The following is a 27323-nucleotide window of genomic DNA, read 5'->3' on the forward strand; positions in this document are numbered from 1 at the left end:
TCAGAAAATGATAGGAACCACTCTAATCCAATATTCAGCTATCAATTATGCTCAACTCCGCCGAGATGCTGATGAAGATAATGATGAAGTTATGTAATCTTTTACAGGGATAATGGTCGCCTCCTCGGGAGGGGCTGGGTAGGAATTTTTTCTCTATTGGAGAGTTTTTGCCTACTCAAGGGACAGATTATTTTTAAAGTTTTTACATTCTTTTTTACCTTTGTGCTTGAATTTTCCTTTTAATATTGTTGTGTTTTGCATATTAAACTTTGATTACTGAATTCCCTATCTGCAATGCACTCATGATGTATGTAGTGAAAATCTTTTTAGAAGTGCTATATGCTGATGTTTTTATGTATAAGAGGAGGGAAATGTTAGAGTGATAACTATCCTGTGTTTCAACCAGAAGGGTCATAAACTTTTATGACCTCCTGTAGGTCATGAGGCAGAATCACACGGATGTGTGACTTCCATCCAGCCAGTTGGTCAATTCACACTATCTTGTTACCTGCATCCTCCCAGACAATGATTACTGGCTCTTCTGTTTTAGGCCCGCCTGTTTGATGTTGTAAACTGTTAATAAAAGGCTTTGCTATGAAGGGATCGGTGGGAGAAGGTGATGGCTTTCCAAGCCAGGATATTCTCCCCACCCGGCATACGCTGACGTCACAAAATCCTGTCTCTGTGTTGATCATTTCCTTTTAATCTTTTAAACTCACATTTCTCTGGATTAAAAACCCAACACCAGATCATCCAGTAAAATTGATTCAAAGTTTTCTATCTAAGGAAAACCAGCTGATTGCATCGACTCATTGACTCAAATACAATCCCTCACACTAAGCATGCTTGTAGCGACAGTGGAGAGGAAAAACTCCCTTTTAACAGGAAGAAACCTCCAGCAGAACCAGGCTCAGTGTGAGCGGCCATCTGCTGAGGCCGACTGGGGTTCAAGGAGACAGAAGCAGACATAGAAAAAGAAGCATAGATACAAAAGGCAACTGTCAATGAGCTCCACAGGCGGCCCCGTCCAGGAAACACACAGCCAGGCAGACGAGCTCCGAGCCAGCTCCCATGTCAGAGGATGAAGAGAGCACATCCAGTTAGTCACAGTCAGAGAAACAGGACTACACTGGAAAACAGGCTGATCTCCAACATCTATAAACAAAGGTGTTGATGGCAGCAGCACAGCTGATATTTCTCTCCAGGATGGAGTCACAGCCAAACAGGAACAGACCAGATGAAGCTACTATGAGAAAAAGCAGAGAGAGCAGAACGTTAGAGATTGAACTAACAGATTCTGCAGAGTGGGAGAATAGAGATAGAATGAAGCAGAATGATGAAAAAGGGGTCCCTATGTCCTCCAGCAGTCTAAGCCTATAGCAGCAGAACTATAGAGATAGCTCAGGATAACCTGAGCCACTCTAACTAGAAGCTTTATCAAAAAGGAAAGTTTTAAGCCTAGCCTTAAAAGTAGACAGGATGTCTGCCTCACGGACTAAAACTGGTAGTTGGTTCCACAGGAGAGGAGCCTGAGAACTAAAAGTTCTGCCTCCCATTCTACTTTTAGAAGTTCTAGGAACTACTAGTAAACCTGCAGATTGAGAGCGAAGTGCTCTGTTAGGAACATAAGGAACAATCAGATCTCTGATATCAGATGGAGCTTGGCCATTTAAGGCTTTATATGTGAGAAGGAGGATTTTAAATTCTATTCTGGATTTAACAGGAAGCCAACGAAGAGAAGCCAGGATAGGAGAGATATGATCTCTCTTTTTCATTTTCATCAGAACTCTGGCTGCAGCATTTTGGATCAGCCTACAGCTGAATATTTTAACCTTCATACATTTTAACTAACAACAAAAAAATTTATATTTAGTGTCTTAATGAAGTATAAATGTTTTCATATGGTAACCAGACAGTTAATTTGAACAGTTTCTATTTCCATTATTTAATTCTCCAATTTCACATGAACAAAGTTTTAAAGTTGAGGACAAGATTAGAAATGAATTATTCCTCTTAGATTACTGTGTATTTCCTTACAAAAAAGTCAAGATTAGGTATTTAAAATATATTTTGCTGAATTAAAGCAGTTTGTTTTTTTAGTTATACATTCATAATGGAATAATGATTTAAAAAAATAATACAGCGTGACTAGTTCTCTACACCAGTGCCCCAAACATGAAATTACATCTTTAGTATAATAGATTTTGTTTGTTATTTCACGGATGTCCAGCAGGTGGCGCCTCAGGTCTTTAAACCAATCAGGATTAATGTTGGAATTTTTCTAAGCTTGTTGTGGGGTTTAACCTTGTTTTGGGGTTTTGTTTGTTTTATTAAAGGCATAACTTTATAGTGAAATGTTTACCCACAGCAAATTAACAGAAAAAACAAACAAACAAACCGCACAATTAATCATTAATAATTATTTACAGGCCGCAGAAGCTGCAGTAAGACTAACGGAGAGATAAATCAGTGACGTGATAATAATTTGGACATAAAGGTGATCCTCCTCCTCCTCCTCCTCCTCTCCTGTTGGAGCTGTTGCTGTGGCAGCCATGGAGGGGAACAGCAGGACAGGTGAATTTGGATTACAGTAACCATAGTGAGAAGGAGGACAGGAAGTCAAGTTAAATCAAACATCACAGGAAACACAGAGAAGAGTTGCCTTCAAAATAAAAGCACCGCTGTATCACTGCCATCAAACCTTAAAGCATCAGACTGATTTGTATCTTATTTTGAAAATCCGTCCCTGAAAGAACTTCGCCGCTTTGACTCTTTGATAGAAACTTGGTCCCTGAAGCTTCTAATGAGCCTCAAACAGCAGAAAAACTTCCAAGCAGCTTTTCAAACTTTAAAGAAGTCGGAAGCAAACGGCGGAGCAAAGCTTCGGCATGAAAAAGCCGCTCCTAGGAAGTAACGGCTAGTTGGAGACTTTTGGCCGTGTCCAGTTTGGGTCGGGCTGCCGGGAGGTGAACCGAACTCTAACGATGCATGTGCTGCAGGCCAACGGATCCATTATGGACCTGAACTCCGACTGGGTGAAGGTTAAAGCCCACTACCGAGGGTGAGTCAGTCTCTGTGGGGTAAAAGGCGAGGGTGGTTCCCCACCGAACCCCCCTCCTCTTCGCTCCAACTGGGTCAGTCCGACACTCACCTGCTGCTCCAGGTGGAGGAGAGATCCAGGAAGATGGTTTCTACCTGTGAGAGGAAAACTGGTCACCTGTGGCTAGAAATTAGAAATTAGACCAAATTTATAATCATTTTTATCCACAGAGTGAATAAAATGATATTTTGTTTGTACATCTTTGAGAGAGTTAATGAGCAGCTTAGCAGTGAACTGAACATTTCCATGTATAAAGTGCAGCAGTGATCAAATGTAAACAGTGTGGGAGAGAAATGGCTGGAAGGTTTAGATAAGTGAAAAAAGGCATTGATATGGTGCTAAAATGCAGTAAAAAAAACATTAGAGTTGAGTTCTATGATGTCATCAGTGCCATGCAGAATCTGGATTTGTGATTTATACCGATTCAAAAGGGGCGGATCTGCTCATCAGGTTCAATTTTTATGTTTTCTAAGCCAAAAATAAGGCTTTGCTTTGGTCCATTCAATAAAGCCTGGAACTCAATGCTGTTTCTGACATTTTGAATTGAAAAAGCTTCCTGGATGGGAAGAGAAACGTCTTCAAACACGGAAAGAAAGTCCAGTGGATTGTTGTTTTTTTTAACTCTTTTTGATTGACCTGGAATACTGAGAATCTTCATCAGCATACAACTTGATTTAGAGTTTTCTCAACAGTTCATCAGTCTAATGGCGGTGGGGTAGAAGCTGTTGCAGACCTGCTGGTCCTGCGTTGAATGCTGTGAAGCCTCTTCCCAGAGGGCAGCAGGGAGAACAGTCCATGGTGGGGGGGTGAGGGGTCATTGATGATGTCACGGGCTCGGGACACGCAGCGCTGGGATGAAATGTCTTTGATGGAGGGAAGAGGAGCCCCCATGATCCTCTCTGCTGTTCTCACCTTCTTCCAGTCTGAGGCGCTGCAGCCTCCACACCACACAGTGAGGCAGGTGGGGAGGATGGGGGGGGCAGGTGGGCTCTCCTCATCCTCCGCAGGAAGTCCAAGTGCTTCTGGGCCCTTTGGACCAGTGAGGTGGTGTTTCCAGTCCAGGTGAGGGTGTCTGTGATGAATGTGGTGCTGCTGACCACCTCTACAGCTGAGCTGTTGATGAGCAGTGGAGCGTGGTTAGGACGGTTCTTCCTGAAGTCCACCATGATCTCCTTGGTCTTCTCCACCTTCAGGATCAGGCTGTTATCTCTGCTCCACCAGCTGCTCCACCTCCTCTCTGTAGTCCAGGTCGTTGTCGTCTCTGATGAGGCCCACCACCGTGGTGTCGTCTGCAAACTTCCCCATGTGATTGGTGGTGAACCTGGGGACGCAGTCGTGTGTCATCAGGGTGAACGGCAGGGGGCTCAGGACGCAGCCCTGAGGGGAGGGGCTTAGACTGATGACATCAGAGGTGTTCTGTCTGACCCGGACTGACTGAGGTCTGTTGGTGAGGAAGTCTAGCAGCCAATAGCAGAGGGGTGTATTGAAGCCCAGCTGTTCCAGTTTGCCCATCAGATGCTGTGGGAAACTAGTTCCACCTGGAGGAAATGTAATGATTGATTGATTCAGGATCTAAATCAGAAGATGATCGTCCCTCAGGACTGTTCTTGGTCTGCTCTGGGAAAGTTTCAGTGGTTGATGAATAGGAGTTTGAGAGATTTCATACAGTAAAACCCAAAATGAAGCAAATGGGGCAGCTAAGATCCTTTTCAATAAAAACAAGTTTTATTTATACTTTATTAACAATTGACACATAAAAGTAATTTTAATCTTTGGAATAACTGATCTGAGACTCATCTGTTGTCTGAATGCATTTCAACATGCATTCAGACCCGGCGTCTTTCTACTTGGACTGGACATGTTCTCCCTGAGCATGTGTGGGTTCTCTCCGGGTACTCCAACTTCCTTCCACAGTCCAAAAACATGACTGTTAGGTTAATTGGCTTCTCTAAGTTCTCCTTAAGTGTGAGTGTGTGGGTAAATGGTTGTTTGTCCTGTTTGTCTCTGTGTCCTGTCCAACCTGTCCAGGGTGAACCCCGCCTCTCGCCTGTAGACAGCTGGAGATAGACAGCGGAGCGTGATGAAAATGGATGGATGGGTTAAAGATTATGACGGCTGCTCTGTGTAAAAAGCAGGAACTCTCAGAGAAAATAGAAACATGTTAATTTCTCTCGATGGTGCCGTGCAACATCCAACAATTAATGTTTTAATAAGCAGGATTTTAAGGACTAGTTCTCCTCTGCAGACCATCATGATAATTAATGTCTGAGACATCCTCCTCCATCCTCCTGGATAACTGCTTTATTTAAAGGTTTGATCCTGACCTTCAGCTCTGAAGTATTTCCTGGTCTTCATGGACCTTATTCTGTGGTTTTCAGCAGGTGTTCTGGTCACATCAGTGGATTTTTGGAATACAGGAACTTAAAAACCTGATTATCTTGTCAGTAGATGGATAAAAGCGTAATCTTCTGATGTAAAAATTGACTTAAATATTAAACTCGGTTTAAGATGAGGAAAGAGGAGTTTCGCTGCGGGGCGCTGACGTCTTCATCTTCTCTTCCTTAAAGCTTGGTGCTCAGCAGTGAATAGTGAGCTGTTGAAATGAACACAGAGCAGGTTATCAGCTGATGGATGAGAGCTTAAAGGTCTCCCTCCTCCCTGACACGCTGACCAGCTTTAGACGCCGTCACAGGAAGCTCTGTTCTCCAGAGTTCTGCAGAGGTTCTGCTGCTTTAACTGATCGGTCTCAGAGGAGTTCTGCTGAAGCTGTGAGGTATTGTTACTCACACTGTGAAGAAAACACACGGGTCCCTGTGGATTAAACCCACCAGTGTTTGACTCCAGGTAACCATCTGCTCTGGATCCCTTATTGGCTCCTTCATGGAGACTAAATCATCCAGAACACTGGTGTTATGGATGTCAGAGCAACCGCTTCAGGCTGCTGGATGCTCTGATTGATTATATTCACTATAAGGGGAATGGTGGCCTAGTGGTTAGTGCATTGCGCTTTGATTCCTAAGGTTCTGAGGTTGAGACCCACTCCCACAGACTGCCACTCTGGGTCCCTCAGCAAGACCCTTAACTCCACACTGTTCCCCAGGTGCCGCAGAGTTCATTTCCTCGCTCTGTACTTCTGACAGTCTAATGACAATGAACAGCTGGAGAAAAATATTCAAGAGCTGCAACTAACAATTATTTTGCTTGTTGATTAATTTGTGGATTATTTTTTCAATGAATAGTTAGGTAGCAAAAAGTTATTTTTTGTACACATTTAAACCAGGTGAAACTAAAATGGTTCTACTTGAGGAGTTCAGGATAGAGCAGATTGACAAACGAGAGCTTTTTTCATCTAAAATGCAATATATACATATTAGGGGTGGAACGGTTCACAAAATCCACGATTCGGTTCGGTTCACGGTTTTGTGGTCACGGTTTTCGGTTCAATATATGTTGATTGTTAGGAAAATCTACTATGTCTTGTAAAGTACAACGCGTATGTATAAACCCTGTGAATGTTTAATTTAATATGACATATTTAAAAAAAAATCCCCATCATCATCCAGCAGATGTTCAGTTTCTGCCTAAATATTTTCTTTCTGTTGTGGATTGTTGTAACAGGAATAACTAGAATCAAACATAGTTTGTATGAACTATGTTTGTTCTCTGCTTCCAAACTCATCATCTCTTCATCCATTCCTGCAATAAGAATTTTCTTTTAAAGTTATGAGACGTGCTCTAGAATCTCACAACTTCTTCCTGGTCTGTTGAAGCACCAATAGTCTGCATCCAATTATTTAATTAATTGCTCTTAGTTTTTGTATATACAAACTATGCTCTAATTTCTAGTTACCGATCTGTTTTTACTATAATTTAATTTGAAAAACCGGGTCTTCTCTACATTCTTTTTCCTGTTTGGTGCGATTGCAATTGTGGGTCTTGATCTGGACTGACCGGAGCGGAGCAAAAAAGAGCTCAGTTCCATATTTTGACGGTGAAAGACGGAGAAGACGTACGTGGACAGAGAAGTAGCGGAGGAAGTGGAACAGCTCTCATTGATTTACATGACAGACAAGTACTCCGCACGACGTACGTGAGCAGAGCGGAGCGCTGACGGAGCATGTGGAATCTGGGGGTAAAGGAGGACAAACACACGTCCGGCTAAATGCGGCGCAGGACGCCGGACAGTGCAAGGAAAATCCGGACTTTCCGCCCTAATGCCGGACATCTGGCCACCCTACTTCCAACTCCTGTTCTTTCCCACTCGCCATACCCACACAATTCTCCACAACAACTGATTTTTTTTCCCTGCTACACCCGGCTACGCTGCTTCGCTTCTTCTTCTTCTTGTTTACTACTGGTGGTTGGCTTTGGTCGCAGTACCGCCACCTTCTGCTCTGGAGTGTAAACGCTTCGGCTATGAGAAAAAGGAGCAGCGCATGAACCGAACGAAACACACGCGAACCGAACCGAGACAGTCGAACCGAACGGTTCGGACGGTTTTCATAAACCGTTCCATCCCTAAAAAAAAAAAATATATATATATATATATATATATATATATATATATATATATATATATATATTACCGTTCTATTCTTGCACGTACTCCCCACGCTTCCAGAAGCAGCTTCCACAAGTTGGATTGGTTGGATGGGCACTTCTTGCGTACCATACGGTCAAGCTGCTCCCCCAACAGCTCAATGGGGTTCAGATCTGGTGACTGCGCTGGCCACTCCATTACCGATAGAATACCAGCTGCCTGCTTCTGCTCTAAATAGTTCTTGCAAAATTTGGAGGTGTGTTTAGGGTCATTGTCCTGTTGTAGGATCAAATTGGCTCCAATCAAGCGCTCTCCACTGGGTATGGCATGGCGTTGCAAAATGGAGTGATAGCCTTCCTTATTCAGAATCCCTTTTTCCCTGTACAAATCTCCCACCTTACCAGCACCAAAGCAACCCCAGACCATCACATTACCTCCACCATGCTTAACAGATGGCGTCAGGCATTTTTCCAGCATCTTTTCATTTGTTCTGCGTCTCACAAACGTTCTTCTTTGTGATCCAAACACCTCAAACTTGGATTCATCCGTCCACAACACTTTTTTCCAGTCTTCCTCTGTCCAATGTCTGTGTTCTTTTGCCCATCTTAATCTTTTTCTTTTATTGGCCAGTCTCAAATGTGGCTTTTTCTTTGCCACTCTGCCCTGAAGCCCAGGATCCCGCAGCCGCCTCTTCACTGTAGATGTTGACACTGGTGTTTTGCGGGTGCTATTTAATGAAGATGCCAGTTGGGGACCTGTGAGGCGTCTGTTTCTCAAACTAGAGACTCTAATGTACTTATCTTCTTGCTCAGCTGTGCAACGCGGCCTCCCACTTCTTTTTCTACTCTGGTTAGAGCCTGTTTGTGCTGTCCTCTGAAGGGAGTAGTACACACCGTTGTAGGAAATCTTCAATTTCTTAGCAATTTCTCGCATGGAATAGCCTTCATTTCTAAGAACAAGAATAGACTGTCGAGTTTCAGATGAAAGTTCTCTTTTTCTGGCCATTTTGAGCGTTTACTTGACCCCACAAATGTGATACTCCAGAAACTCAATCTGCTCAAAGGAAGGTCAGTTTTATAGCTTCTGTAACGAGCTAAACTGTTTTCAGATATGTGAACATAATTGCACAAGGGTTTTCTAATCATCAATTAGCCTTCTGAGCCAATGAGCAAACACATTGTACCATTAGAACACTGGAGTGATAGTTGCTGGAAATGGGCCTCTATACACCTATGTAGATATTGCACCAAAAACCAGACATTTGCAGCTAGAATAGTCATTTACCACATTAGCAATGTATAGAGTGTAGTTCTTTAAAGTTAAGACTAGTTTAAAGTTATCTTCATTGAAAAGTAAAGTGCTTTTCCTTCAAAAAAAAGGACATTTCAATGTGACCCCAAACTTTTGAACGGTTTATATATATATATTTTTTTTAAAATTTTTCGTCTAATTACTGCTAAAAGTTGTTCTGTCAGCTAAAGATATGTTTTAGAATCTATGCTCCATTTAATTCATAAATGATTACTAAATTAGTTGACAGTTATTTAAATAATCGATTAATCCGATTACTTGTTTCAGTGCTTGGAAAGGAGGCCACCATGCTGCGTGTGATCACGCTGCTGCTCGGTGGAGGTCGACTGATGCAGGCGTTTGAGGGTCGATTCCAATGATTCTGACATCAGTTTACCTGATCGTAAACCCAATATAGCTTTTTCTTCCTGCATCGCAATGATTAAAGTGACACAATAACAAATTTTACACAAGTCTCAATTTATACAAAAAAGGAAACAGTTTTTACTGACAGTGCAGACCTCCACCGAGCAACACATTGTGAGTTATAGCTAAAATCAGAGGTGTCAAAGGTACAAAGTACAAATACTTCGTTAATTAAGTAGAAATATTGGCTATCTATACTTTACTGCAGTAATTATCTTTTGGACAACTTTTTACTTCTTCTCCTTACATTTTAAAAATGGACTCGCTGTTTTTGTTTAAGCTCATTTTCTGTATGCCCTGTTTGTATAAAAAAAATACATAAATAAAATAAAAACCAACAAAATAATAAGTTTCATCCAGACACTTAATTTCTTTGTGGTTGGACTTGGTGCTGGCCCAAATTGTTGTTCACCACATATCAAAATAAATAGTTTTTCAAGATGATGTAAAATTTAGCACTGTTACTATTAGTTATAAAGCTAAGAAAATGAAGTCTAAAGAAGTTATCATCCATAATTGTAGAAAAATGTTCCTTTAATAGGGTAAAGCAATTCAATTCAATTCAATTCAGTTTATTTATATAGCGCCAAATTCACAACACATGTCATCTCAAGGCACTTTACAGTTCAACCAGATCATACAGTCAAATTGATACAAAGTTTTCTATCTAAGGAAAACCAGTTGATTGCATTGACTCATTGACTCAAATACAATCCCCCACACTAAGCATGCTTGTAGCGACAGTGGAGAGGAAAAACTCCCTTTTAACAGGAAGAAACCTCCAGCAGAACCAGGCTCAGTGTGAGCGGCCATCTGCCGAGGCCGACTGGGGTTCAAGGAGACAGAAGCAGAGATACAAAAAGCAGCTGTAAAAGGCGGCCCTGTCCAGGAAGCACACAGCCAGGCAGACGAGCTCCAAGGCAGCTCCCATGCCAGAGGACGAAGAGAGCACATCCACTCAGTCACGGTCAGAGAAACAGGACCACACTGGAAAACAGGCCGATCTCCAACATCTATTAACAAGGGTGTTGATAGAAGCAGCACAGCTGATGTTTTTTTCCAGGATGACGTCACAGCCAAACAGGAACAGACGAGGCAAAGCTACTCTGAGGAAAAGCAGAGAGAGCAGAAGGTTAGAGATTGAACTAACAGATTCTGCAGAATAGGAGAACAGAGAGAGAATGAAGCAGAATGATGAAATGGGGGTCCCTATGTCCTCCAAAAGTCTAAGCCTATAGCAGCATAACTATAGAGATAGCTCAGGATAACCTGAGCCACCCTAACTATAAGCTTTATCAAAAATGAAAGTTTTAAGCCTAGCCTTAAAAGTAGACAGGGTGTCTGCCTCACGGACTAAAACTGGTAGTTGGTTCCACAGGAGAGGAGCCTGATAACTAAAAGATCTGCCTCCCATTCTACTTTTAGAAATTCTAGGAACCACTAGTAAACCTGCAGATTGAGAGCGAAGTGCTCTGTTAGGAACATAAGGAACAATCAGATCTCTGATATAAGATGGAGCTTGGCCATTTAAGGCTTTATATGTAAGAAGGAGGATTTTAAATTCTATTCTTGATTTAACAGGAAGCCAATGAAGAGAAGCCAGGATAGGAGAGATATGATCTCTCTTTTTCATTTTCATTTGAACTCTGGCTGCAGCATTTTGGATCAGCTGAAGGCTTTTAACTACAGTTTGTGGACTTCCTGATAGTAAAGAATTACAATAGTCCAGCCTTGAAGTAACAAATGCATGGACTAGTTTCTCAGCATCACCCCTGGACAGGATATTTCTAATTTTTGCAATGTTCCTCAGATGAAAGAAGGAAATTCTAGAAACCTCTTTGATATGGGATTTAAATGACAGGTCCTGATCAAAAATAACACCAAGATTTTTTACTTTATTATCTGAAATCAGTTTAATCCCATCCAAATGAAGTGACTGGCTAATCAGTTTCTTTTTCAGAGACTCTGGTCCAAAGACTATAACTTCTGTTTTGTCTGCATTCAGAAGCAGAAAATTAAGAGTCATCCAGGTTTTTATGTCTTCAAGACATGCCTGTAATCTATGTAATGGGTTAGCTTCATCTGGATTTATAGACAGATATAGCTGGGTATCATCAGCATAACAGTGGAAATTAATCCCATGCTGTCTAATAATTCTACCAATTGGGAGCATGTATAAAGTAAAGAGAATTGGTCCTAGCACTGATCCCTGTGGTACTCCACAGGTAACCTTTGAGCGTGTTGAAGATCTATCATTAACATGAACAAACTGAATTCGATCAGATAGATAAGATTTAAACCAGTCTAGTGCTGTTCCTTTAATTCCAACAAAAATATTCAAGTCTTTCTAAAAGAATATTATGGTCAACTGTATCAAATGCAGCACTAAGATCCAACAGGACGAGCACAGATACAAGTCCATTATCTGAGGCCATGAGAATATCATTAGTGACTTTCACCAGAGCTGTTTCAGTGCTATGATGAGCTCTAAAGCCAGACTGAAACTCTTCAAAAAGTTCATTATGGTGGAAGTGATCGCAAACTTGTTTGGCAACTACTTTCTCAAGAATTTTGGATAAGAAAGGAAGATTGGATATAGGTCTATAATTGACCAAGTCATCTGGGTCAAGAGACGGTTTCTTAAGCAGAGGTTTAATTACAGCAATCTTAAAAGCTTTAGGTACATATCCCTGTAACAGAGATAGATTAATCACATCTAAAATGGAGGAGGAGATCAAAGGGAATACCTCCTTAAATAACCTGGTTGGAACTGGATCTAACATACAAGTTGAAGGCTTAGATGAAGACAATAATTTTGCTAATTCAGAGAGTTCAACTGGATCAAAGCAGTCTAAACCCGGTTCAGATTCCATGACTACCTCAGGTACAATCGCGGATAGAGGAGTGCTTATGATCTTATTTTTAATAAGATCAATCTTATTTATAAAGAATCCCATAAAATCATTGCTGCTAAGAGCAGGTGGAATGGACGGTTCAACAGAGCTATGGCTCTGGGTGAGTTTGGCAACTGTATTAAAAAGAAATCTAGGATTATTCTTATTCTCCTCTATTAATGAGGAGAAGTATGCTGCTCTTGCTTTACAAAGGGTCCTCTTATACAGCAGTAAACCATTTTTCCAGACTAGGAAGGACTCTCGCAGGCCTGTGGAGCGATATTTTCTCTCCAGTTTCCTAGCATTTTGCTTCAAAGTACGCAGCTCTGCATTAAACCAAGGAGCAAGCTTTCTATTTTTAACGGTTTTCATTTTCAAAGGAGCTGCGTTGTCTAAGGCAATACGCAGAGAACTAGCAACCCCCTCAACAAAATCATCAACCTGTGAAGGGGAATAAGCTAAGCTTTTGCACTCTGCAGCACTGCTCAGTGACACAGAGCAGAGAGAAAGTGAAGCAGATTCTTTAAAATTTATAACTGCACTATCTGATAAAGATCTACTAAAATTGAACCTTCTTTTGGGGGAGGAGAACTCTGTTAAAGTAATCCTGAAGGTTATTAGAAAGTGGTCAGAGAGGACAGGGTTGTGAGGAAATACTGTTATTTCTTCACATTCTATGCCGTATGTCAGCACAAGATCCAAAGTATGAAGATGAGAATGCGTGGGACTATTCACATTTTGAACAAAGCCAATAGTGTCTAAGATAGCATTAAAGGCTGCTCTTAAGCTATCGCCTTCAATGTCAGCATGGATGTTAAAATCTCCCACTATGATGACCCTGTCAGTATTTAATACCAAATCAGAAAGGAACTCTGAAAACTCATCTAAAAATTCAGAGTAAGGACCTGGTGGACGATACAAAGTTACAAAAAGAAGAGGTTTTCTTGCCTTGAAATTTGGATCAGGGAAATTAAGGGTTAAATGTTCAAAAGAGTTGTAGGAATTAATTGTTTTGGGAGTAATCAGTAAGTCAGACTCGAAGATTGTTGCTACTCCTCCTCCTCGCCCAGAACTTCTGGGGATGTGAAAATTTAAATAGCTTGAAGGAGTTGCCTCATTTATGCTCACATAATCCTCTTGCTGCAGCCAGGTTTCTGTAAGGCAAAACAAGTCAATGTGATTATCACAAATCAAGTCATTAACTAGTAGACTTTTAGAGGAAAGCGATCTTATGTTAAACAGACCGCATTTAATTGTTTTAACTTTTTCCCCAATTGGAGTTATTTTGATTTTAATTAGATTATCATGATTTACTCCTTTGGGAATCTTTGCTAATTTATTAGATTTTGGTCGTGGGCAAGACACTGTCTGGATGGAGTAAAGAGTGGGTAACAGTAGAGAAGCTGCAGAGATGTGTGTTAAACTACAACTCTGCTTCCTGGTCTGCACCCTGGGTGGTCAGGGTTTTGGAGGACTAATAAATGTGGCCAGATTCCTAGAAAGAAGAGCTGCACCATCCAAAGTGGGATGGATGCCGTCTCTCCGAATCAGACCAGGCTTTCCCCAAAAGGATTGCCAATTATTAATGTAGCCCACGTTGTTTTCAGGGCACCACCTAGACAACCAGCGATTGAATGACGACATGCGGCTAAACATGTCATCACTGGTCAGATCAGGGAGGGGACCAGAGAAAATTACGTAGTCCGACATTTTTTTGGCAAACTTACACACCGAAGCAACACTAATTTTAGTGACCTCCGATCGGCGTAACCGGGTGTCATTACCACCAGCGTGAATAACAATCTTACTGTATTTAACCTTATCCTTAGCCAGTAGTTTCAGGTAGGATTTGATGTCGCCCGTTCTGGCCCCCGGCAAACATTTGACTATGGTCCCTGGTGTCTCTAATGCCACGTTTCTGACTATGGAGCTGCCAATCACCAGAGTGGGCTTCTCAGTGGGTGTGTCACTGAGTGGGGAAAACCGGTTAGAAACGTGAACGGGTTGGTGGTGACCAGTGGGCAGAGATCCACGACTACGCTTTCTGCGTACAGTTACCCAATCGCCTGGCTGCTCAGGCACTTTTGGAGGACAGCTACGTGGGGGGCCTACTTCAACAGCCTGAAGCCTGGATTCTAACTCTGACACCCTCGCCTCCAAAGCTACAAAAATACTACACTTATTACACATCCCATTATCACTAAAGGAGGCAGAGGAATAACTGAACATCTGACACAGAGAGCAGGAGAGAGGAGAGGAAGAAGGAAGAGTTGGAAAAGAGTCAAGGGAGGGAGAGAGAGAAGCCATAGCAATGCTAAGCTAGCGCTAGCCTAGGCTAGCTACTTCTTGCTATCAGAAATAAAACCGTGTGAAACTGACAAGTGCTCAGTAGAAAAGTGCAGCAGAAGGTGCTATGTTTTAAAGTAGTCAGTTAGAGTTACTTAGATACAGAGATATCACAGAGAAAATAACTTAACTTCAGATGGAGATCCTCTGAACAGCTGCACACTCAGTTGCACACTCGCACACTCAGTTGCACACAATAAAGGACAGAAGCAATAAAGCTTCTGTCCTCAACATATTTTCGCACATTACTTTTATACTTTAAGTAGTTTAGAAATGCTATTTTTACACTTTTACTTGAGTAAAAAGTTGAAGTTGATCCTCTAACTTCAGAAACAGTGTTTTTAAACAGCAGGATTTTTACTTCTACTGGAGTAATAAACATTAATTCTTTTGACACCTCTGGTTGCACCTGATCCTGACCTTTAAAAATGTTGATGAATTATTTCTTGGCATGAGGTTCACCTTCAGTAATAATTTCCTTAAATCCTTTCATAGGTTTTTAAATAAGGCCCAGGATGTGTCTGCAGCCTCTGGTGTTTGTTCTGCTCCCACTTTGTTTATATTCTCTGCTTTCTCCTTTGATGAGCAGATCCGGACTTCCAGCGAGGCGTGCCTAACCCTCCTTTTTTTTATCCTCAGTATAACACTTCTGGACTTTTTTAGTTGCTGAAACAGTCAACAGTCACTGCTGCCACCCTCTGCTTTATGGGGGAACTGCTTGTTCCGCCAAATAATGTTAAAGAATCCTTTAAAAAAATTCTGGATCTAAATGGTGATTCGGATCATCACAAACATCTCATGTATTGTTCCTTGGACTGAGATGCACCTTTGGTACAAATTAAAATCTCTTTATAACCTTTCAAGTTACCCTGAACACAGACAGACAAACTAGTTTAAAAACATAACCTTCATGGTGGAGTTAATAACAGATACAAAAACATGGCTGCTGAATATACCAATGAAAGAATGCTAATGTTAGACTAGCACATGACTAGTACAGTCATGGGCAAAATTATTGAGAATGACACAAATATTATATTTTCACATGATCTGCTGCCCTCTGGTTTTTTATGTGTGTATGTCAGATGTTGTCATCACATACAGAAACACAATTGCAATCATATTATAAGTAACAAAAGCTTTTAATGACAGTTAGAATGAGTTAAAGCAAGTCAATATTTGCAGTGTTGACCCCTCTTCTTCTTCGGGACCTCTGCAATTCTCCTTGGCATGATCTCAATCAACTTCTGGACCAAATCCTGGCTGATAGCAGTCCATTCTGGCACAATAAATGCTTTCATTTTGTCAGAATTCCTAGGTTTTCGTTTATCCACCCGTCTCTTGATGATTGACCACAAGTTTTCAATGGGATTAAGATCAGAGGAGTTTCCAGGCCATGGACCCAACATCTCTATGTTTTGTTCCCTGAGCCAGTTAGATATTACCTTAGCTTTATGGCAAGGTGCTCCATCATGCTGGAAAAGGCATTGTTCATCACCAAACTGCTCTTGGACGGTTGGGAGAAGTTTCTCTCGGAGGACATTCTGGTACCATTCTTTATTCATGGATGTGTTTTTAGGTCGGACTGTGAGAGAGCTGACCCCCTTGGCTGAGAAGCAACCCCACACATGAATGGTTTCAGGATGCTTTACAGTCGGCATGAGACCAGACTGGTGGTAGCCCTCACCTCATCTTCTCCCAACAAGCTGTTTTTCAGATGTCCCAAACAATGGAAAAGGGGATTGATCAGAGAAAATGACTTTACCCCAGTCCTCAGCAGTCCACTCCCTGTACCGTTTGCAGAATATCAGTCTGTCCCTGATGTTTTTCCTAGAGAGAAGTGGCTTCTTTGCTGCCCTCCTTGAGACCAGGCCTTGCTCCAAGAGTCTCCGGCTCGCACTGGTAGCCTCATCCTGCAGCTGAAACACTTTTAAGAGACGGTCCTGACACTTGCTGGTCTTTCTTGGCACCCTGGAGCCTTTTTGGCAGCAATGGAAGCTCTCTCCTTGGAATTCTTGATGATGCGATAGATTGTTGACTGAGGTGCAATCTTTCTAGCTGCGATTCTTTGTCCTGTTAGGCCATTTTGTGCAGTGCAGTGATGACTGCACGTGTTTCTTTAGAGATAACCATGGTTCACAGAAGAGAAACAATGATGCCAAGCACCAGCCTCTTTTTAAAGTGTCCAGTGATGTCATTCTTACTTAATCATGACAGATTGATCTCCAGGCCTGTCCTCATCACCACCCACACCTGTGTTAATGGAGCAATCACTGAAACCATGTTAGCTGGTCCTTTTAAGACAGGCCTGCAATGGCGTTGAAATGTGTTTTTGGGGTTAAAGTTCATTTTCTAGGCAAATATTGACTTTGCAATTAATTGCTGTTATGCTGATCACTCTTTATAACATTCTGGAGTATATGCAAATATCCGTTATAAAAACTGAAGCTGTAGACTTTGTAAATATTAACATTTGAATCATATTCAAAACTTTTGGTCATGACTGTATTGCCTAATGTTAAGGTAGAGAACCTGCAGCTCAATGTCAGAATCGCTGCATTTCTGTTGATTTTTTTCAGCAGCATCTGGTTGAACATGGTAAACTTCACAGTCCAAGATGTCTGCCGATACAGGCGAGGAAGATAAACAGCCTGCCCTCTGCCTGCCCATTCTGTTATTCTACAACCCATAGCTGCCAAATAAGGTTGTTTCTCCAACTCTGTTTTCTATAAACACTTCAGAGCTATGTGGTAATGTAGAGGATGTCTGAGTAAACTGGATCTTCAGTTCTTCTTGGATGATTTCAGGCTGGTTCTTCATGATATTTCCTTTAAACGCTGATGTATTTTCCCTGGAGTTGGTTTCAGCTTAAACCAACTGGAATGTCTCTGAATGGTAGGGTTGTCACGATACTAAACTTTTCAACTCGATACCGATACTAAGGAAAATACTCGATACTCGATACTATTTTCGATACCACAAGGATAAAAACAAAGACTCCAAAATTCTACAGAAATATTTTCATTAATAAATAAAATACAATAAAAGTTGTATGCTGTGCACAATATTAAGCAAGCTTGATAAAAAACGTATAAAATTAAAATTAAGTGTTCCTTCCTTGGCTATGCTTCACACACATAACAATGAAACTAGCCAAACCGGTTAAGAAACAAAAATAATTCTCAGCAGCTGCACCTCTTACAAAAAAAAAAGTCTGAAACTGAAAAGTGCACAGAATTATTCAATCACACAGTGTTCTGAAAGTGCATTGTCCTCTATTCTGCACTTTAGATGAATGACTGCTTAGGTGCCACTGGTGGTGGCACTGTATCGATACTTTTAAAAACGAGTATTGTATCTGGATACAACATGTAAATATCAATACTTTTTTGAGTTTCGATACTTTTGACAACCCTACTGAATGGATCCATGTTTTGTTGATATTTTCTCAGAAATGTCCAGAAGTTTCAGCCCCTAAAGGAGCAGCTTCACTATGAATCAGCTTAGCTGATCAGATGGTCACCTACAGTCAGAATCTGAATGTTCTGAAACTCATGGAACAATGTTGCAAACGTTCTGTTTTGCAGCAACTTTGTTTTCAATGTCATCATCGCGGCTTAGCCTCTGGTCATGCAGCGTCCCTGAACATGATGCCATGATATATCTCCGATGTGAACCCAAGGATAGCTTCACAGAAAGAGAAATAAATCCTCTGAGATTGGTATTTTGTGTCCTCAGACATCACATTGGGTAGGACCACATTCCTTTAGGAATGTCTTGTGACTGTCTTGGGGGAGGGGGCTCTGCAGCAGTTAGATTAGTTTGAGCCTACTGCATCCTCCCAACCCAATGACCATAACTATTAGCATGAGGAGTGTATGTGTATGTAGGAGTGTGTGGACGTGTAGTGGAACCAGACATGTGTCTGTGAATGGACTAACCTGGTTCAGTGGCTCAGTGGCTGGGCAGAACAAATACCTCACAGAGATGACTTGTTGTCTCCACACCTTCCACCTCTGAGGTTGGTAAAGGGTTGGGTTAAGGTTAGCCCATATAAATAAAACACAATGGAAAGTCCCCACAAGGATAGTGGAACATAACATGTGTGTTTTTAGAGCCTGGAGGTGTCACCTCATAAATCCATGAGGTTTCTATAATCCTCGTCTTTGACTGCTGCTGAAAACACTGAGCCCTACTTAGTGACTCTGTTCCAGATTAATCACATCATGGCAGAACAGAACATGGACCAGTAAACAGAACATGGACCAGTAAACAGAACATGGACCAGTAAACAGAACATGGACCAGTAAACGGAACGTTGGCCAGTAAACGGAACGTGGAACACTAAACGGAACATGGACCAGTAAACAGAACACGGACCAGTAAACGGAACGTTGGCCAGTAAACGGAACATGGACCAGTAAACGGAACGTGGACCAGTAAACGGAACGTTGGCCAGTAAACGGAACATGGACCAGTAAACGGAACGTGGACCAGTAAACGGAACGTTAGCCAGTAAACAGAACATGGACCAGTAAACAGAACATGGGCCAGTAAACGGAACGTGGGCCAGTAAACGGAACGTTGGCCAGTAAACAGAACATGGACCAGTAAACGGAACGTGGACCAGTAAACGGAACGTTGGCCAGTAAACGGAACGTGGGCCAGTAAACGGAACGTTGGCCAGTAAACAGAACATGGACCAGTAAACGGAACGTGGGCCAGTAAACGGAACGTTGGCCAGTAAACGGAACATGGACCAGTAAACGGAACGTGGACCAGTAAACGGAACGTTGGCCAGTAAACGGAACATGGACCAGTAAACGGAACGTGGACCAGTAAACGGAACGTTAGCCAGTAAACAGAACATGGACCAGTAAACAGAACATGGGCCAGTAAACGGAACGTGGGCCAGTAAACGGAACGTTGGCCAGTAAACAGAACATGGACCAGTAAACAGAACATGGGCCAGTAAACGGAACGTGGACCAGTAAACGGAACGTGGGCCAGTAAACGGAACGTGGGCCAGTAAACGGAACGTGGGCCAGTAAACGGAACGTGGGCCAGTAAACGGAACGTTGGCCAGTAAACGGAACGTGGGCCAGTAAACGGAACGTGGACCACTAAACGGAACATGGACCAGTAAACAGAACACGGACCAGTAAACGGAACGTTGGCCAGTAAACGGAACATGGACCAGTAAACGGAACGTGGGCCAGTAAACGGAACGTTGGCCAGTAAACAGAACATGGACCAGTAAACGGAACATGGGCCAGTAAACGGAACGTGGGCCAGTAAACGGAACGTTGGCCAGTAAACAGAACATGGACCAGTAAACAGAACATGGGCCAGTAAACGGAACGTGGACCAGTAAACGGAACGTGGGCCAGTAAACGGAACGTGGGCCAGTAAACGGAACGTGGGCCAGTAAACGGAACGTGGGCCAGTAAACGGAACGTGGGCCAGTAAACGGAACGTTGGCCAGTAAACGGAACGTGGGCCAGTAAACGGAACGTGGACCAGTAAAGTTGTAGGGAAACGGCCGTTCCAACCATTGCAAAGTGAATGTGATTGGTCGATTATCAAGGGGGCGGGATTGATGTGGCGGACGGCTCGCAAGCATGTTTGGTTGTGGCCGGTGTCTCTGAAGTACCTTGCTAACCAGTTAGCAACTTAGTGCTAGTAGGTTCTCATTGGGACCAAGTAGCACTAAATTGGTGACTTAGAAACAACACTGTCAAGGAACGCAATGGACAGCAGTAGGGCTGCAACAACGAATCGATAAAAATCGACTTTTAAAAGCGTTGGCAACGAATTTCATCATCGATTAGTTGTGTCGCGCGATTAATGCGTCATCCCCCGCGCTGTCATCACTGCCTCTTGACTGAAAGAGGAAGAAAAAAAATATGGCAGAGCGAGCCAGCGCCGCAGGTGCAGTGTTGCCAACTCAGCGACTTTTCAGACCCCTCCAGCGACTATTTTTCAAAAAAGCGACTAGCGACAAATCTGGCGACTTTTTACGGTGTCACTGGCGGCTTTTGGAGACTCATACGTGAAAGCATGTATCGTTCCTACTCTGCCGTGGGGCGCCTCCCCCACCCCAACCGCGTTTTCCCGCAGGAGTCCCTCTCAGCGCTGCAGTCAGAGCCTCAGCGTCCAGACTGCAAATGAAGCGCGCATGCACCGGGATTGACGGCGCAAATTGATCACAATAATTAAAATAGCCTGCGCTTTGTAAAGCGAAAAAAGTCGTAACATGCAACTTTTGTCAAAAGAAATTAACATGGCACGGAACCACCATGTTTGTTTGGTTTTAAAGTGGGGAAACGTTACGTTAGTTTCTCAGGTAGCTCATCTGATGCTTTCCTTACCTTGTTAGTAGGTTACAGACAGTGATAAGGTTGGCTACTTATTTTACTTTTAATTTCATTTGAATTAGCTTAAGCAGCGTTTATATTTTCTTTATAAATAAATTAACTTTCAAATTATGAGGGCAAGGCTTTTAAAGTTTAAATCTTCTGGCAAAGATAAAGTAAAGAAGATCCAGCAATTTATGGAAGTAAAGCAGAATAAAATCCAGCAACATCAGTAATATGTCAATTAATTATCTGCCACATTCCCATGTAAATATCTGTCTTTGGAGGATGTGTTTTTTAGCACCCCTAGTTCTCTCATTTTTATTCCAAATACAATTTATAATTTGAATCACAGGGCTATTTTTATCTCTATGGTTCAGTATTTTCTCAAGTAGCAACTTTAACTGCTATACTTTCCTGTCTTAAAAGGCAGAACTCTTCTAGTCTAAAAAAAACCTCATTTGTTGAAATGGGGGGGCCTATTGTTTGAGCCCCTTAGGGGCTTTTAAAAACAAAAAAGTCTTTTTTTGCGCTTTATGAAACAAAGTACCCTATATTTTGTGGATGTACAGCTACATTTCTCATATAAGTTTGCGTAGTTTTAACACAAACATTTATTTTTCATATTGCACCAGTACAGTTAATGAGCAACCTGTACTTGTGCGGAACATGGGGGATTAATAGAAAACATCCAGAAAACAAAAAACAAAGTTCTGACAGCTCAGAAATCTGGATGATTTCTCTGACTGATCTTTTATATTATTATGATGTAACTGTGGGATCAGCCTCCAGCTTTTTTGCAGCCCAAACATCTAACGGATGAAATGATGTTTCAGTGTTTTAGTTTTATCTGCTTTAGTTAACAGCAGCAAAAGACAATTCAATTCAAACACAAAGATAATCCTTTGAAAATTAATTATTGAACCAATCTAAAGTTAAACTGCAAACGTATTTTGTTGAGTCCAGTATTTTTCAAATATATAATTAGATGCACCGACAGTCAGTAACAAAAAATGTGATCAAAAATAGTGCATCCTCAAAAATTACCACAGCAAAAGTTAAAGAAAAAAGTGCATCTCTTAAAAAACCTTTCAGAATCTGCAAAGGTGTATGTGGAGTCAAATGTTTTTCAAACATGAAACTAGATGTACCAGCATATGCATGTTAGCCTCAGTGACAGAAGAATGTATGTAAATGAAAGTGTATCCTCAAAAATGATTTAATAATAAACAAAACGTTGCTTGAATGCATAGGCGGATCTACTGGGGTGGCATAGGGTGGCAAATGCCACCCTAAATGACAGCCTTGCCACCCCTGCTGCCACCCCAGTTGGCGGTAGGGGTGGTGAGGCTTATAAATTATGGATCATTTGAGAATTACGACCGCTAATTTCTAATGTCGGACTGCAGTGAATGCAGCACGAGATGACGCGAGAGCGACTGAGACTGATTGTTTTGAAAACCGAATGGGGCAAAGCGAGGGAGCCACGGTTCATGGGGAGAGGAGACACGGGATGAAACAGGTAAAAATTGATTAACTATCTATCGAGAAATGAAATCATAATGAAAGCACAATGTTGCTAGCATAGCTGCAATGCTGATTTTGAGATGATAAAAATCAGGTTGCAGAACGTTATTTCTCTATCTATGATGTTAGTTAGGCCTGACGTTTCAGGCTCAGAAAGACATATTTGCGGTCAACTATGACAGAAAAGAGACGATCAAGTTTGGTTTTACTCAAATCAAAACGCACAAAGGCATTGGATCTAAATAAAGTTGTGAAGCGTTTTGCTGAGCAACATGGAAATCACCGCATTCTGTTATAGTCATGTTAACTTTATGTTATGCTCTCTGGTGAGCCTTTACAGAGCTGTTACATTTTGTTTTGGCACCTGAGAAAATCTGATATTTCCTTTAATAAAACCAAAAGTGTTAAAAGTTAAAAATGCGATACTGGTGTAAATCCTGCTTAATATGAAGCAGTGTTGTTGTTTCTTTTTTTTTTTATATATAATATGAAACTATCCAGAAATGACCTGTATGAACCTACTCACAAGCAAAATGTATTTTTATGTTGCTCCTTTTCAGATTTGTGGAGATTTTGATGTAACATACAGAACCCGCCTTTTTGTTGATTTGTTGATACAGCAGTATGGAGGACCAACTCTGCCATATTTAAAAATAAATACAGAAATAAATAAATGCTTAATAAATAAATAAGCATACAATTAATTGCCACCAAAAATACAAACAACAAATAAATGTAAGTAGAAATTAAATTATACAGCTAGTCATAAAGGTATATAACTCTTTTAATTGGCTTCTTTATTTCTTTGCCTTTTTAATATTTACCTTATTTATTTTTATGTCATTGTCTTCAACTTCATTTTTTAATTACTTATATTTTTAAGTGTTTATTTATGTGCATGTTATCATATTTTTGTCTGTTTTATTCTTCCTTTGTATTTTTTTACCCTAGTTATTTCTTCGCCGCTATTTATTTCCGCCTGCCCTTTTTACATTTCTGCCTGCCATTATAATATAATTTCTAATTACATTTATTTGTTAATTGTATTTTTGGTGGCAATTAATTGTATGCTTATTTATTTATTGAGCATTTATTTATTTCTGTATTTATTTTTAAATATGGCAGAGTTGGTCCTCCATATCCAGCTCTATCTACAGCATATTTACATGCATGAAATGTCCCTTTCATGTTGCCTTAACTGCTGTATGTCAAGTTACTGAGGGACAAATGGGGTAAATGTGTGTTCAGAGTAAACATTACATAGATGTCCAGTTCCTTGTTCGGGTGCCTTGACCCATTTATTTCTACTGTGTAGTTCTGCTCACTTTAGTCCAGCTCAGTCCATAGATCTCTGATGGGAAACTTTTTCTTTCTATCGTTTCTTCTTGTGCAAATGCTGCAAAGCTGCCTCTCTGACAGTCAATCTCACACATCTGCGACTCAGCACCTGCGTCTTACCTTAATACCTTTCCTGTCATAATGCCCCTCTAGAAGTAGTGTTATCCTTCTTCTATCTCCTATTAAGTGAGATCTCATTGTACGATGTATTATTAATATTAACTTTTTCACATGAAAAACTAGTACTGTACATACTATTCTCACCAAACTGTGATAACTGTGATTAAATTCAGTGTAAACAAATGCCATATGTTGCCACCCCTAAAAAAATTCCTGCCCCCCTCTTGCCACCCCATAAATATTTTTCTAGATCCGCCCCTGCTTGAATGCATGTTATGTAGGAATGTTGTTTTTGTTTTTTTATCTTATAGTTCTAAAATATAATAAAATGCAATAAATACTTCCACTTTCAATATTAAACACCCTTTTTCTATTTTCTCTGTGAGGGCATCAGTTTTTAGATTTTTTTTTTAACAAAAAGAAACATTTCTGCTTTCTCACATCCAAGATGGTTTTGATTTTTCGTCAATGAAATTGAAGCATCAGAAAACAGACTAACTGGTGATGCTGGTGCAAAGAGACAACGGGTACTTTTAAGGCAAGTGAGGCAAGATCTGGGAACCGGGCTTTGTTGTTTCTTCAATACACCTCTGGGACTGTGGAATTGTGGGCTCAGAGATCGACTTATATCTAAAGGAGTCGAACAAAAATAAAATGACTACTCCGGCTTCCTCCCACAGTCCAAAAACATGACTGTTAGGTTCATTAGCTTCTCTAAATTCTCCTTAGGTGTGAGTGTGTGTGTGAATGGTTGTTTGTCCTGTTTGTCTCCATGTTGTTCTGCGATGGACTGGCCACCTGTCCAGGTTGGAGCCCGCCTCTCGCCGTAGACAGCTGGAGATAGGCACCAGCCCCACAGCGACCCCAGCAGGGATAGACAGAAATAACAGAAAATGGATGGATTGATGTAGTGAAAGTTATTTGTACTCCCCTCAAAAAATGACTCAAGTAAAGTAAAGATACTCAAAAAAAGTACATAAGTACAGTAATCAAGTCCATGTACTTTGTTCCTTTTCACCGCTGATAATTATTAAACAGTTCTAATGTTGTGATTGGAAGCGTTTGTCAAACTCTGCTGTTGTTTAAATTGATCATATATTTAATGATGTGAGCCTTACAGTGTAATTCTGCTGGACTTTTACTGCAGAAAATGAGGCAACCTCTGAGGAAATGTCAGCCGGTTACGTTTAACTGTAATTATACACTTTATTGTGTTTCCATTCATGCTTATTGTTGGAGTATCAGGACTCAAAGCTCTGAACTCTGCTGAACTTGACTGAAGGTGGAGAAGTCTTTTGATTAGAGGAATTTTTCCCCAGTTCATGGTCGGCCCTTTAGTTAGCTGAGAGCGGTTAGTCAGAGATAACATGGAGGTCGGCCAGAGAGTTTCCTTCAGGATGATAAACGGTGGTTTATGATTCCAGCCTCATAATTACAGATTGTTTTATTCACACCTTTATTGAAATGGAGAAATAATAGTTAATTCTTGTTTAATGTTAGTCGTAAAATCACAGTTATTTAATATTTATTGTTTAAAGTGTAAATCTGAGTTCATCTATCAAACCTTTAATGTCTTACGTGAAGGGAAATAAATGCCTGTTTTTAAACGCTCCACTTATTTCAGATTCAGGCGAGAATTAAAGAGAAGATGTTAGAAGTTTGGTTCATATCATCAGGATAACAGAGACATGAACTCAGATAAAAAGATAAAAACTCCACTTTTTCCCAGCATTTTTTAAAAGCAAAGCTTTAAAGGAATCCCAACAACAATTTTTCTACCCTGATTAAATTATCGCCTCCATACCGGTAAAACGGATAATCAGGCCCTGGTTCAGCTCTTGTTTAGGAAATATTTAACTGTTAAATGTCTGAACAGTAGAGCAGATACCAGTCAGAGTATTTCTGTTGGTTACGGACCTTTGATTCAGCCTTGCAGTTATCATCTTTTATCTCTACTGTGCTACTGTGTTCTTCATGTTTGGCCTTTTGCTGTTCGTATTAATAAATGTTGGTATTTAGGGACAAAGCAAACGAGGATCCGGTTCATGCAGATGCAGCAGCAGCTCTGAGAACGTCTCTTTCCTCTAGCTTAGCCTGGATGTTGTTTACTGATCAGCCTCAGCAGACAGGCTCCTCCTTTGTTCTGCTCTGATTGTTTAATTTCAGTCTGGCTTCACTGTAACCTCTGTTGTCATTAGCCGCGTTAGCTTGGCAACCGATCAGAACAAAGCGACGTGACTGGTTTAATGCTTCACTATCAGGCTATAGTAGATCTATTACTGTGAATCAGCTGATTTACATTTTCATCAGTAGGCCTGCAATGATGACATATTCTGCTGGACAAGAATGTGTCTCAGAAAGCAACCATGATATCGTCCTTCAGTCTGAATCCACAGTCCTCCACTGCAGCTTTGAGAATAACTTTATCTGGGCTTATAGATAGAAATATTTCATAGGGTACACCTTAGTGTATCACATCTTCAGGCTTTGAACGGAATAATTTTGAATAATTTAGACTCTCTGAAAAGCTATTTTACTTTGCATTTTAAGGTGGAATGCAGCCAACTTCTTATCTTTGTTCCAACACTGCTTTTGCCCTGATAATGCGAAGTATTTGTACGGGAAGTTCTTGATTAAAGATGGAAGTTTCATAAGGAACACATTTGGTAAAATATTGAATTGAATTCAGTTTATTTCTATAGCGCCAATTCACAACACATGTCATCTCAAGGCACTTAACAGTTCAACCAGACCATCCAGTCAAATTGATTCAAAGTTTTCTATCTAAGGAAAACCAGTTGATTGCATTGACTCATTGACTCAAATACAAACCCAAACACTAAGCATGCTTGTAGCGACAGTGGAGAGGAAAAACTCCCTTTTAACAGGAAGAAACCTCCAGCAGAACCAGGCTCAGTGTGAGCGGCCATCTGCTGAGGCCGACTGAGTTTTGTGTTTTATAATTTAATTCAAATACTCAGAAAGGGTAATGCTATGTTCACACCAAACGCCTCAGTCACATCTTGGCGATTTAGATCAGCTTATCCCTTACATACGGAAAAGAAAAACTACGTTGGATAAGTTATGAGCACGCTGAAAAACGTTGGAAAACGCTGGCACATGTCAGCATATGGCGTATGCCATACATGGGCCATAAATGACAGGCAGGTTATCCAATCGTTGACATACGTTACTCATGAGTCTTGGCGTCTAGCTTATCCAAAACCTATGAGTTACATATGCCAAAGTTATCAAGAACTTCTCTCAAATGCAAATCAACGTATCTGACGTGTTCCAGACTAGCACTGAACGTGTTTCTAACTGCCAACTACTGTATAATGGCGTTATATTGTATAATGTATAATGGCTCATCCCCATCATAGGGT

General features: G+C 41.0%; 1 protein-coding gene across 1 annotated transcript in view; it reads left to right on the top strand.

Annotated features, from left to right (window-relative positions):
• The first annotated feature begins 2782 nt into the window (after window positions 1-2782).
• The window catches only part of prkcz (protein kinase C, zeta), a 226405-nt gene continuing 201864 nt past the window's right edge, over window positions 2783-27323 (top strand). The window contains exon 1 of the mRNA XM_038269023.1: window positions 2783-3061. Within this exon, the coding sequence (XP_038124951.1) occupies window positions 2985-3061 (77 nt within the window). The 5' untranslated portion in view covers window positions 2783-2984. The remainder of the gene's footprint in view (window positions 3062-27323) is intronic.

This window comes from Cyprinodon tularosa, unplaced genomic scaffold (assembly GCF_016077235.1).
Source record: "Cyprinodon tularosa strain WSP-4 unplaced genomic scaffold, ASM1607723v1 ctg716, whole genome shotgun sequence".
Classification (NCBI taxonomy): Eukaryota; Metazoa; Chordata; class Actinopteri; order Cyprinodontiformes; family Cyprinodontidae; genus Cyprinodon; species Cyprinodon tularosa.